The following is a 13,121-nucleotide window of genomic DNA, read 5'->3' as shown; positions in this document are numbered from 1 at the left end:
GCTGCATGGAAACCTTTTCCCCTATCCCCACTCTCAACATGATTAAGTGTAACTACAGATTTCTGTCAAGCTTTGAATTTGTGCTGTGAATGCTAGTTGGCCGATATCCTTGTGCACAGATGTATAAATCCCTTTAGAGACTTCAACTGAGTGTAAAATTCTGCTACATTTCCTGCACCACCGCGTCTTAATGAAAGTTGTGAGCAGGTGTTTTCCTGGATTTTTCCAACACATGGTCGGCGGGGGGGGGGGAGGTGGCAGATGGGAGAAGAGGGTGAAATTGGTCTTTGCCAGTCACGATTTGGAAAAGAAAACCCGCCATTCACCATGCGGATCCATCTCACCCCCCAGAAAATACTCCGAATGGTCTAGTTCATGTAGTCATTATTTTCGGGATCTAACTGGTAGTGCCGTCAGCAGGAGCACAGACATTTACACTCTGCCCATTACCAATGTCCCTTCAATACCAGCTAAGTGCTGCATATCTTTCATACCCTGAGTGCCACCCTGTGACTGGTGCCCAGGAGTGTTTTGACTCTTGTTTACGGGCTCTGTAAATGCAAGTTGTTGTTGTATGGTGCCACCTCTTTTGCTCACACCCGGGGAATGCTGGGAAACTGCTGGTCAAGTGGGAGAAGGCTGAAGCTTCTCTTATGGTTATTTTTGTTTGAGAAATAGCCACTCCCTGGTGCACCGTTGGAAAGTACAAGGGAAAGGCCGCAGTTATACTACCGCATATGCCTTGCTGCACCTTCCACTTTGCAGCAATGCCGGTACTAAGATTAAACCCTTTTTTAAATTCATTCACAGGATGTGGACGTCACTGGCCAGGCCACCAGTTATTGCCCATCCCTAATTGCCCTTAAGAAGGTGGTGGTGAGCTGCCTTCTTGAACCACTGCAGTCCATGTGGTGTAGGTACACCCACGGTGCTGTTAGGGAGGGACTTCCAGGATTTTGACCCAGCCACAGTGTGGGAATGGCGATATATTTCCAAGTCAGGATGGTGAGTAGCTTGGATGGGAAGTTCCAGGTGGTGGTGTTCTCATGTGTCTGCTTCCCTTGTCCTTCTGGATGGCAGAGGTCGTGGGTTTGGAAGGTGCTGTCTAAGGAGCCTTGGTGAGTTCCCGCAGTGCATCTTGTAGACGGTACACACTGCTGTCACTGTGCATCGGTGGTGGAGGAAGTGAATGTTTGTGGATGTGGTGCCAATCAAGCAGGCTGCTTTGTCCTGGATGGTGCCAAGCTTCTTGAGTGTTGTTGGAGCTGAACTCATCCAGGCAAGTGGGGAGTATTCTATCACACTCCTGACTTGTGCCTTGTAGATGGTGGACAGGTTTTGGGGAGTCAGGAGATGAGTTAATCGCCACAGGATTTCTAACCTCTGACCTATTCTTGTAGCCACAGTATTTATATGGCTAGTGCAGTTCAGTTTCTGGTCCATGGTAACCCCCTCGGATGTTGACAGACTTGCATTGATAGAAAATCTTTCACAATTTCAGGACACCCCCCAAAGCACTTTACAACTGATCAGATACTTTCGAAATGTTGTAATGTAGGAAACATGGCAGCCAATCTGTGCACATCAAGCTCCCACAAACAGAGATAAATGATCTGATAATCTGTTGTTTTTAAATTGAGTTTGGCTAAGGACACAGGGGAGAGCTCTTTTGATGTTTTTTGAAATAGCACCCTGGGATCTTTCACTTCCACCTGAGAGGGCAGATGGGGCCTTGACTTAACGTCACATTCGAACGATGACACTTGCTCCAGTGCAGCACCCCCTCAGTAGTGCACTGGAATCTTTTTAAGCCACAATTTTGGGATCGTGTCCTAGAGTGGGACTTGAACCCACAACTTGTGGACTGAAAGGTGAGAGTTCACCAAATGAGCCGCAGCTGACTGCAAAAGAAGCAGAGCCAGACCACACACTGCAGAGAAGTGTCTCCCCAGAAGATGCAGTCTGACATTGCGTCAGTACAGGATATAACATAACACTAATAAGTCCTGTTTCACCGCTGCAATTATGTAACTGTTTAGGCCAAGATTGGAGGTGCCAGGCTCAGGATGGTGATTATAAAGGAAGGCGGATTTGCTGAAAACAACAATAATTGATCCAGCTGTTGTCCCTTTGTTGTTCTATGCCGGTTTTTGCAAACCCTAAAACCCATAAAATATTAGAACAACACTCGAGAGAGCCACAATCGCTTTGCATTGTATCACACATCCTGCAATCACAGAGAACTCCTGCAGTAAGGAACTCATCAGAAAATATTTTGGATGGCATTCATTGACGGATCCATAAAAATGCACGTTACACTACAGATATGAGGGGGTCACAGGAGTGTAACTGGGGTATGTTACAAGGACCATAGAGTTCGTCTATTAAATGGTCACACCAATATTGTGGATGATATAAAAGAATGTATATTGTGTTACCTCAAAAACCATGGTGCTGACAGATTTACATTCAAGAACGTCTTAAAGAGATATGCTGTGTCAAATCTACACAGACACACACACAGACACACACCCTAAAAGATATCCATAAAATGTATATTATATTAAAGTGGTGCTAATGCAGAGCACCTACATGGGATTTCTGTGAGCTACAATGGGTCTAATACCAATCAGTTGCACATCAGTAATTACTGTGGATTGTGATCTATCAGGGTGTCACTGAAGACTGTGATATATCAGTTTGTTATGAGAGTCAGTGATCCACGAATGTGTTATTGGAGCCTGTGGTATATCGCTATGTGGCTGTGATCAGTGTGTGATGCAGACAGTAACATGAGTGTCAGATTTAGTGAAGAATTGGATCACTTTATCAATTTCATATAACTCACCAGCTGTTGCATCATCAACAATATTTTCTGGTTAAGGAATTCTGTCCCCCCTGTATGAACACACACCCCCCACTGTGGTGTCATGCAGACTGGCGGGGGGGTGGAAGAGGGAAACGGAATGTTGCTGCTGGCAGCTGCCAACTGGAAAGTTAGCGTGTCTGGTAAGGTGAACAGTGAACAGCCGTGGCTGACCACCTCCCCTCTGCCCCCTCCACAAGGCACTGTGTGCCAACACCCACCGTCACTGGCTCAACAACAATTTATGTCCACCGAGAGCCCTAAAAAAACAACAGCAACGTGTGTCCACTGAAAATCCTCATGTAAATGGATGGCTTTCTCGTAAAGAGTGTGTTAGGCCTTGGAGTCTGCCCAGAGGCATTAGGACTCTAACCCAGCAAGAGGCAGCATTTTATGAGAAAGGGGGGTGTTATGCCAAAAAAAAGGGACCACCTGAATGGGAGGACAAGGGTCGGATTCTCCCGTGGGCTCAGGAAAACCCGATCTGTGCACTTTTGCGCCTTGTGAAGTGCACACGGGACCCATGTCTGACATTGCCCAGGACTTAGGTCTTTTCACACGGGGGTGGGGCTCGCAATGCCTTTTATGAGCTGCAATAGAATGCATGAGGAGTTTGGGTGTGAGAAGGCATACCTCGGTTCTCCAACACAGCAGCCCAGTTCCCAAAGACGCTTAAAGGCCCCACGAACCTCACCTCCTTACTCACCCCACCACGTTACTCCACGCCTCCTCAGGTTGCTGACCCACCCCCCTCATGCCAACCCATAACCCCTCAGATCACCCATGCAACCCCTTACCCCCCCACCCACCCCCATGTCACCATACTCCCTCAGGCCTCGTATGCCACCTCCATGCCCAAATGTAAGCTCCATAATCACTCACCTAGTCTCCGCTATGTACAGTCTCAGGAGGAATGCAATAACAATGAGAATTATTTTAAAGTCATCGGGAAAAATCCTCTATCAAATAAACTCCTGAATTCAAACCCACTATCATTGATATCGGGTGGGGAGTTGGGGGGTGGGGTGGGGGGGCGGTGGAGAACCTACTCCAGTGTACAGAAACAAAGTAATCTTTTAAGTGCCTATTTGGTTTGCATATAAGCACAAAATTACAACAAAGGCATATTCTGTTATCCCAGCTTCTTAAAAGTGTCACTCATTCTTGGATCAATAGACCACTTGCTGAGCTGAAGCCATCAACGGCTTTTGAAACCCAGGCAAGTATTCAGAATGACTACAGTTGTCATAACAAATATTTATAGTCACATTGCCCGAAACTAACAGAACAGAATGGTGTCTGTCCTGTTTCCATTTCAAAGCAAAGTGCCTGTCAATCAATGGAGAGGTGCAGGCAAGGAATTTTTTTTCCAACTTTCAGAAGCAGGGTTTTTCAACAGCCAGATCTGTAAGCCAATTTAAATCACAGCACAAAACATGACAACAGAGGCTAACGGGCATTTTTAAAAACATTTTAATGCATTATGGCACTTCATTCAGTGGAAAAAGTGCTGCAATGTATGACAACACTTAAACAATGGTGGTCAATGTAAGGGTCATCCTACCTTTGCAGGGCAGGAGGTGCATTTTGCCAAGGCTCCCAAAATGCATATAGCACATGAAAATTGTGTGTGGGAGGAAATGCAATTTTCCCGTGGTCCTCAAAATGGGGACCCTGACCCGGAAGAGGTGTGTTTTGCACACCTTCCCAACCTGCAAATAGGCCACGTGAAAAATGGCATGGCTCAGGAAAGCAGAAGAAAACTGTATTTCCAGCGAGAAAAAAACAACTTGTGTTTGGCAACCCGATTCGCACCTCCACTGTGAGACAAAACACGGGCCCCAGATCTCCAAACGACTTCTGGCAAGGGATTTCTCCCCCTTTGTTCCTTATTTCCTTGCCACTCACAATTATACACACTTGGCACCAATGTAAAAATTGCTAATGTTTCCATCAGCTTTTGCTGCAATGTACACATGACAAACCTGGATGTTACAGCATCGGAGTCCCGTGAGTGTTGTAGGACAGTCCTGCCCACTACATCTGCAGAATCAATTCTGTCGTCCCATCTGTGCAAGTCATTATGCCATCTATAGGGAGTCGCAAACTTCATTTCAAAGGTAGACCATTACAGGAAGAGCTTATAAGCTTGTGAGGGATCGCATTTTTCACCATGGCCCACAGGGAGGCAACCTCCTGTCCAAATGAATGACTAAAGGTAGAAGAATAGGGGCTGAAGGCGCTTTATACTCGTAAATATCAAAAGGTACATGCACACACGCACGCACACACGTGTAGAACGCACAGGATTTAATGCTGCTTGTTCCAGTTAATGGGTCCTGGATAGCTGGATTTTATTTAAATAGAATTTATCTGACAAATATTCCCATTTTACAAGGGCTTTGCTTCAAAAGTCCACACCCATGCACTTCAGCTGTGTGAAACATTGTCAGAGCGCACTGGTCTCCTATTAGGTGATCAGTAGGTTTTGAAGCCCATCTACTTTCCTTCTCCCCGGTGTTACATTGATACGTTTCTGTTTGGGGTGGGGGGGGCTGGTGGTGGGGGAGGGGAGGGTGGAGACGGACATGGACATCGTTCTCAGTCTTGATGCAGGAACTGAAAGGAAAAGGCTGCGGGGAAGGGGGGCAGCAGTAGGAGGCTTCTTTATTGGGCTAATAAAGTGATTGAAGGAAGATGCTGCAGTTTCAGATTCTGGGCTGGCTTTTTAAAAAGCAGTCATTGGGAGGAGGAGTGATTCAAACTTTAATCGACATGGCAGCATCTACAGTGTGGATTTTATATAAGGGGATAGTATTTACACCCCCACCCCCCACCACTGCCATACCATTTAACCCTCCCCCCCGCCTTTCACATTAATCCCTACTCAATCCCAGGGCTAGCAGTGTCTATGAAACAATACTCCAGTGACAGCCATAGATTTTAACAGGGGTTAAATACCAAGGGACTTTGCCAATTCTGGTTCGATATATTTCTGGGCATTCATCACATGACCTCTTGCCTCCAGGTGCCCCTCCCCAACACTCCTGCCATTGGTCACTTGACATATCCAACCTCATGATTCCCTGTCTGCCTACACCAATCAGAAGGTGAATAGAGTCTCTCCATTTGATCGAATACTTGACTGTCAGTTCAGCAGCTTTCTCTCCCATGTTTTGTTATAATTAATAAACAAAAAAGTGTTCAAAAGAAATTTGGTTTTCCTTTATTATTCTCCTGTTGTTTATCTCCTGGGTTTTTGATCTTTGCAGAGTCGGAGAGATCTGTCTTTAATTCCTGGGCACTCCAGGGTAATCCTGGAGGGTTGGCAACCCCACATACCAGCCCCTCCACCAATTCCCAGCCATACCTCCCAGCTCTTGCCCTTCAGTCCTCCAACTCTGGCCTCCTATCCACCTCTCCTTACCTTTGCCCCTCGATTGTGGCAGGGCTTGCAGTTGGCTTGACACTCTTCCCTAGCAGCCCCTCCCCGCCCCCCTTTCTCAAACTTAAATGGCTTTCTCATCTTTAAAGCAGCGTTTTGTGTTACCTCCCTCCCTCTTCTTTTCCACTACTGTTTTGTGTCTGTTTCTCATCCCTGAGGCCCGTCTGTGATGATTAGTGCATCTACCCTGGCTCGTCCCTCTCCAGAAGCCTGAGTGCATTCCGTGCACTGAGGAGCTTCACTGTGGGAGGTGCAGTCATTTGGAGGAGATATTAAAGCGAGGCCCCTTCTGCCCTTTCAAGTGGTTCTGAAAGATCCCACAGAACAATTCAAAGATCTTCCAAGTTGGCTGCAGTGTTTGTTCAGAAATCCCCATCAAAGTAATTCACTGCACATAAAGTGCTTCGGGACCATTATGGCAGACTTGATAATGGTGCTGAATAAATGATTGTCTTCATTTACCAGTATTAAAGCCACTTTGGTGGAATAAACTCCCCAGACAGACAAGGAAGCATTTAGCATTGATTCACCTCAAATGCAAAATTAGAGAATATCATTTCGGGAGACAGTATACAAGTAGCTTGAGATATGGAAGGAAAGAGGCAACTTTGCACCTATTCCTCCCAAAGCTGTACACCACTGGAAACCTTGAGTCATTTCTGGATCTGTAGTGCAAAGAAAAGCTTTTACATAGCATCATTCAGGATCTTAGGACATTCAGAGGCTCTAGGTAGCCAATGATGTCGTTTTGAAATATAACGGCTGCTGTAACGTGAGACAATGTTGTAATTTGTTATTGACTAATTAGTAAGAGATTGATTGCTAGGATTACCCAACAACTCCATTTACAGTGGATCATACAATTAGCAAGGAGGTAGAAGATGAAATAGATAGACTTTGGTTTTTCGCCATCTAACAATTGCTATGTTCCTGCATCTGACAGAAGCGGACCACAGCCAAGATTTGTCATACAGCTAAGAATAACACAAATTAGAATGAGCAAATCTGGCTACAAGTCAATTAATGTCTCGCTGAATTTACTCAAATGTCTGCCAAGCCTCCTCATGTTGCCCAGCTAGCACAGGCACAATGTAACACAAATTGGAACGGGCAAATCTGGCTACAGTCCAGTGAATGTCCCAGCAATCTTAACAGTCCCTGGGCTCCACGAGCCCGGTGAAAATGATAAAACCTTTGAATAGTACAGCATCAGTGCCAGCTCTTTGCAGCTATCCTGTGAAAAATATCCTTTCAAGCGTTTATATGTTCTCCTCTGAAAATTACTATTGACTCAGCTTTCACCACTGTGTCAGACAGTGCATTCGGGCATATAACACGTGAACAAACTGTCGCTGTATAATAAATAGATGCAATTTAAGCAAGAAATGCTGCAGTCCCCTGATAATGCTCAAGATTGTGCTCCCTGACCCACCACAGAAAATGTAACTCAAGAGCAGAGAATGGTAGAAATACACAGCACACTGAAGGAGAATGGTAAAAGACAAGTTGATATCTGAGGTAGGACCCTTCTGCAGGATTCAGGTGGAAAGCTCCTCAGGGATCAGCAACCGGGCTAATGAGATCCAGATGTTGCCAGCTGAGAGAGAGAGAGGTTGGGGATGTCTATCTCTCCTCCCTTCCTCTCTCCCCTCTACCGCAGAGGGAGAGAGTCAACCCAGTTTTCTCACTGGAGATTTTAAGTGGATGTTTCCCCTTTCAGATACAAACCCGCCCACTGGGTATTCCTGGCACTACCTTTCAGTTCAAATTTACCAGCAATGGGACATTTTTTTTTTTGGGGGGGGGTGGGGGGTGGAGGTTGTTTAATCTTCAATATACTCCCAGTACCATCAAATCCTGAGAGACACACACACACCTTCAGGAGTGAATGGTTTAACCTCCCCATGCACTTGCGCTGGTAGCATCAGAGACCTGGCAATCATCAACCAGTCCAGCAGGCATCATGCAATGAGAAATAGCAACTCCTGTGAGGGCGACAGTTTCTTTCAGCTAAATACATTTGCAAAGAGAACGGAGCCTGTGTGTGTGGGGGGGGGGGGGAATCTATTTTTATAAACAAGAGCCCAATTTTTAAAAACAAAACTTTACAATTCTGCTCAACCGCACACATTCACCAATCACTGAAAGGTACCAGACATCCAAATGATCCATCCAGTTAATCACTTTCACGTCAATTCCCTTCCTCTAAAAGTGATCAAACCATTTGAACGCGGTAGAAAAATTGCCATACCATAACCCTGACTAATCAAATCATTGCAGAACAACTCACAGGTTTCTTTAAAACTCCAGAACAACTAACAAAAAATCCTCTGGTCTAAAATCAGAGTGAATTACTTCGTGTTTTTTTTTTAAATGCTATTTTTTTTTTTTGGTATATCCAAAGTTGAATAGTCACCTACCTTTGTAGGGTAGCCGGAGTCTGGGAACATTCATTTTAGCCTTCACATCTTGTAGCTCAGCAAAGAGAAGGAAAGTGCCGAGAGTTTGTATCAGAGACATGAAACCCCTCATTTTATTGCAAATTTATGAGTTCCAAAATGACACCTTTTTTGTTTTCTTTCTGGAGTAGGTTATTTATCAAGACTTGCTTCCTTTTTTTTAAATGATTAAATCCGATCTGACAGTCCCAGCTTTCCTGGCAGGTGGCGAATTTAGAGAGAGAGAGAGAGAGAGAGAAGCAGTGGCGGAGAGGTCACCTCCGCCCCGAATTCCGGGGGTTCAAGACTGCTCCAAAGCAGCGCCGGCGATCACAGGCTTGAGATTTGAGCTGCCGAGGTGAGGCGTCTCTGATGGGTTTTTATATCCACAGCGCCCCTCCCAATCCCCAACACCCGAGGTTACGCCTCCCACCCGTTCCAAACACATGGAAAAGAGCCAGTTTCTAACACAGCCCAAGCCAGAAGCAGGGACACCCTCCTCCCGTTCCTGTGTTTGTTGTGTTTAGGTTCATTTAACCCACCCCAGAAACACTACTTAATTTAAAGATGATTCAGGACACACACAAAATAAAAGGCAACCAGATCTAATTCAGTACAAATTTCTCACCAACGATATTAAGGGGAACAAAGGTTGGAATTTGGTCTGAGGAATTAGCTTCGAATAAGCAAGAGTGAGTGCTTGAAAATCATTCACACTGTGACCGAGCCAAGAGCACAGAACCTACACATGAGCATGAATCGATTGCCTGGTCAATATGTTCCCGTTGGGTTTTTAAGGTCTGGGCGTCTTGACATGTGCCTAGCAGAAACCAAAGAAGCATTTATTGTGAAGTGGCACATTCAATAATTCTTCAGTACAAAAATGTTGGATTGGACAAGTCGTGTAAATGTGATGTGAGGAAAATATTTTTCACCCAGAGAGGGTGGCTGGGGTCTGGAACAAACTTCCTGAAAGGGTGGTGGAGGCAGGTTCGATGGAGGTGTTCAAAAGTGAATTGCTACCTGAAAAGAGGGAATGTGCAAGGCGACGAGGATAAGGCAGGGGGGGAGTGGGACTAGGTGGAATGTGCTTTCATAGAGCCAGTGCAGACTCAATGGGCTGAATGGCCTCCTTCTGCACTTTAAAGATACTGTGATTGGTGCTTGCTCCTGTTTAAGGTCCATTTGATCTACGAAGCCCAGTCTCAGTGTGAAGTGGCAGTGATTCTGCCCTGATGCTGAAATTCGATTATAAATTCACCTTTAAACTCTGGAGGAGTTCAGGAAATTTTAATTGATTTGAAGCCATTAATGTGGCGGGTTCCAACCCAACAAGATTCACAGACTGCTGGAGTTCTGATGATAGTATATGTACTGCCTGAGGGTGGGAGGAGAATCGGAGACTGCATGTGGTTTTTGCTGTGTTGCTATCCTGCCAAGGATTCAGCCCCGGCTTAGGGTTTGCACTCTTGGCGCTGAGTCAAAAGGTCGTGAACTCAAAGCCCGCTCCAGGATTTGGGCACGTGGCTTAGTGCAGAATCCATTTTTTGCATGATTACAAAGGAAGGTTCTATCGCCCCTCTCAGTTGGATGTAAGGTACCCCATTCAAAGAAAAGCAGAGGCGTTCTCCCAGGTACCCCAGACAATAATTATTCTTCAGTCGGCATCACTAAAACTGAGTATCTGGTCATTTATGTCACTGCAACTAGTGGGAGCTTGCTGTGCACAAATTGGTTGCCATCTTTCCCTACAATGCTGATTACGCTTCAGAAGGTACTTCATTGACCGTAAAGTACTTTGGGATGTCCTGACATTATGAAAGGTGCTATATAAATGCAAACCCTGTCTTTCCTGCCTGTCCTCGGCCTCCACAGGTATTGGGTGTGGAGCAGTCCGACAGCCAATAGATGTTTGAGTCGATGTTCATGATCTCCCTGAGCGATCTCTCTGACAAAATGTTCCAGGCCATTCAATATTTAATGGGGTCTTGCCATCTAATAGGAAATTTTCCACTTCACAGAATCATATTGGGGGCAATTATAACTTCATTCCCACAACCCCAGCCCCTTCCCCCACTGTCGGGAAGCTGAGGGGATCTGGTGAATGCAGGTTTTGTAGTCATCCCAATTTGTCCTCCATGGAAGCTATTAAAGAGTAATACAGCACAGAGTTTTCCAGAATTCCACCCAACCTCATCAGCTTTACAATGGGCAAGTTAGGTTAAAATTCCTCCCCCTCACCCCCGTGGGATCATACAATACAGAAAGAGGCTATTTGGGCCATTATGCCAATGGTGGCTCTTGAAAAGATATCCAATAGGTTCCACTCCCGCTGATCTTCCCCAATAGAATTTCCTGTTTAAGTATCTATCCAACTCCCTTTTGAAAGTTATCATTGAACCTGCTTCTACTACCATTTCAGGCAGCGCATTCCCGAACTGACAACTCACTGGTTAAAATAATTCCTCACATCTCCACCTCCACACCCCGCCCCACCCAACTCCCCGCCCGTCATTCCTTGTTGCTTCAGATTGATTCAGATACAACTTGCTGTAAAAACTCCATCAGCATCCTACACGCTGTGGGATGTCAAGCTTTCCAGAGTGCGGCCATTAGATCTCACAATCTTAAAATCTTTCAATCATAATCTCAAAATCTAGCTTCATTTTTTACGGAGAAATGTCCTCCGACCGGGGAGAATTCTCCTGCCCTTCTTTGAATAGTGCCACGGGATCTTTACATCATACTAAAACAAAATTTCACACTTGGTAATGCGCTTCATATCCAATCTACAACTACTTCCTGCAACAGCTTTAAGAAAGAATCTGCATTTATATAGCGACTTCCACGACCTCAGGCTCTTCCAAAGTGCTTTACAGTCAATTGAATACTTTACAAGTGTAGTCAGTGTTAGAATGTAGAGAAACGCCGCTGCCAATTTGTGCACAGCAAGCTCCCACAAACAGATGACCGGATCGTCTGTTTTTGTGATATTGATTGAGGGTCAAATGTTGGCCGGGACACTGGGGAGAATTCTCCTGCTCTTCTTTGAATAGTGCCATGGGATCTTTACATCCATCTAAGAGGGCAAGAAGGGGCCTCAGTTTAATGTCTCATTGCCCACAGTGCAGCATTCCCTTACTACGACTCTGAGTGTCAACCTAGATTTTGTGCTCTGGTATCTTGGAGTGAGATGTACCCACAACGCCTGATACAGCCAGGATTATCATAGCAAACATCGTAAAGGTGCTTAAAGGAGGTCAAAAAGACACAAAACAGTAGTGAAAAAATAAAGGGGGATAGATAACCTAGTGCCATAGGCAGGTTTCGAGGAGTCATTTACATGTGGACAGACAGAGGGCTTTAGGGAAGGGCTTTCAGAGAAGTGTTTCGAGATAACTAACGGCCCTGCCACAAATTGAGGAGCAAAGTTGCAGAGAGATGCACAGGAGAGTTGGAGGGCTGAAGGCAAGAGTTGGGAGGTACAGCTGACAGGGGCTGCAAAAGGCAAGGCAGGCATTTGGATGGAGGGGCTGGTATATAGGGTTGCCAACCCTCCAGGATTACCCTGGAATGCCCAGGAATTAAAGACTGTCCTCTCGGACACTGCAGAGATCAACAACCCAGGAGGTAAACGATAGATATAAATTTCCTTTGAACGATTCTGTTTATTAATTCTAAAAAAAAATACCTGACATGGGAAAGAAGGCTGTTTGATTGACAGTCAAGAATCCAACCAAATGAAGAGTAGCAGGCAGGCAGGTGAGGTTGGGTATGTCGGGTGACCAATGGCAAGAGTGTGAGGGCAGGGCATTTGGGGGCAGGAGGTCATGTGATGAAACCTCCAAGAACCTGTCCAACCAGAGTTGGTGGCCTTACTTGTAAGTGAGGATGAGGGTTTTAAATTGGATGTGGTGGGGATAAGGGAGCACCACACGAGGCTGGCAAGGTCAGGGGTGGTGGGTGAGCAATATGTGTAGGGAACGATTAAAAAATCAGTGAGTGCTGAGCAAACAATGCATTGAGTATGGAGTAGCAAATATCACCTACAGGAATCAGCAAGTATCGTTCAATAAACACAAGAGTTTTTTGTAGTGTAGTCACTGTTGTAATGTAGGGAAATGTGGAATCCCATTTGCGCACAGCAAGCTCCCACAAACAGCAAAGAGTTAATGTCCAGGCAATCTCTTTTGATGAAGTTTGTTAATGGATATTTTATTGTTCAAGACACTAGGAAGAACTTCTCTGCTCTTTGAAACAGTGCCAGTGGGTCTTTACTGTGATGTTGAGAGAGCAGAATGTTCGATGAAGAACACAAAGAAGTTTGACACCATCCAAGACAAAGTAGACCGCTTGATTGGCATCCGATCCA

The 13,121-nt window shown here is 45.4% G+C and overlaps 1 protein-coding gene across 1 annotated transcript in view; it reads right to left on the bottom strand.

Moving 5' to 3' along the window:
- LOC144681516 (semaphorin-3G-like) overlaps nucleotides 1-9,104 on the bottom strand; it is a 152,282-nt gene extending 143,178 nt beyond the window's left edge. Inside the window, 1 exon segment of the mRNA XM_078543158.1 lies at nucleotides 8,732-9,104. Coding sequence (XP_078399284.1) covers nucleotides 8,732-8,843 — 112 coding nt within the window. The 5' untranslated portion in view covers nucleotides 8,844-9,104.
- Between the last annotated feature and the right edge of the window lie 4,017 nt (nucleotides 9,105-13,121).

This window comes from Cetorhinus maximus, chromosome 6, assembly GCF_964194155.1.
Source record: "Cetorhinus maximus chromosome 6, sCetMax3.hap1.1, whole genome shotgun sequence".
Classification (NCBI taxonomy): domain Eukaryota; kingdom Metazoa; phylum Chordata; class Chondrichthyes; order Lamniformes; family Cetorhinidae; genus Cetorhinus; species Cetorhinus maximus.
Note: the sequence above shows the minus strand (reverse complement) of the source record. Positions and strands in the feature narration are given on the sequence as shown.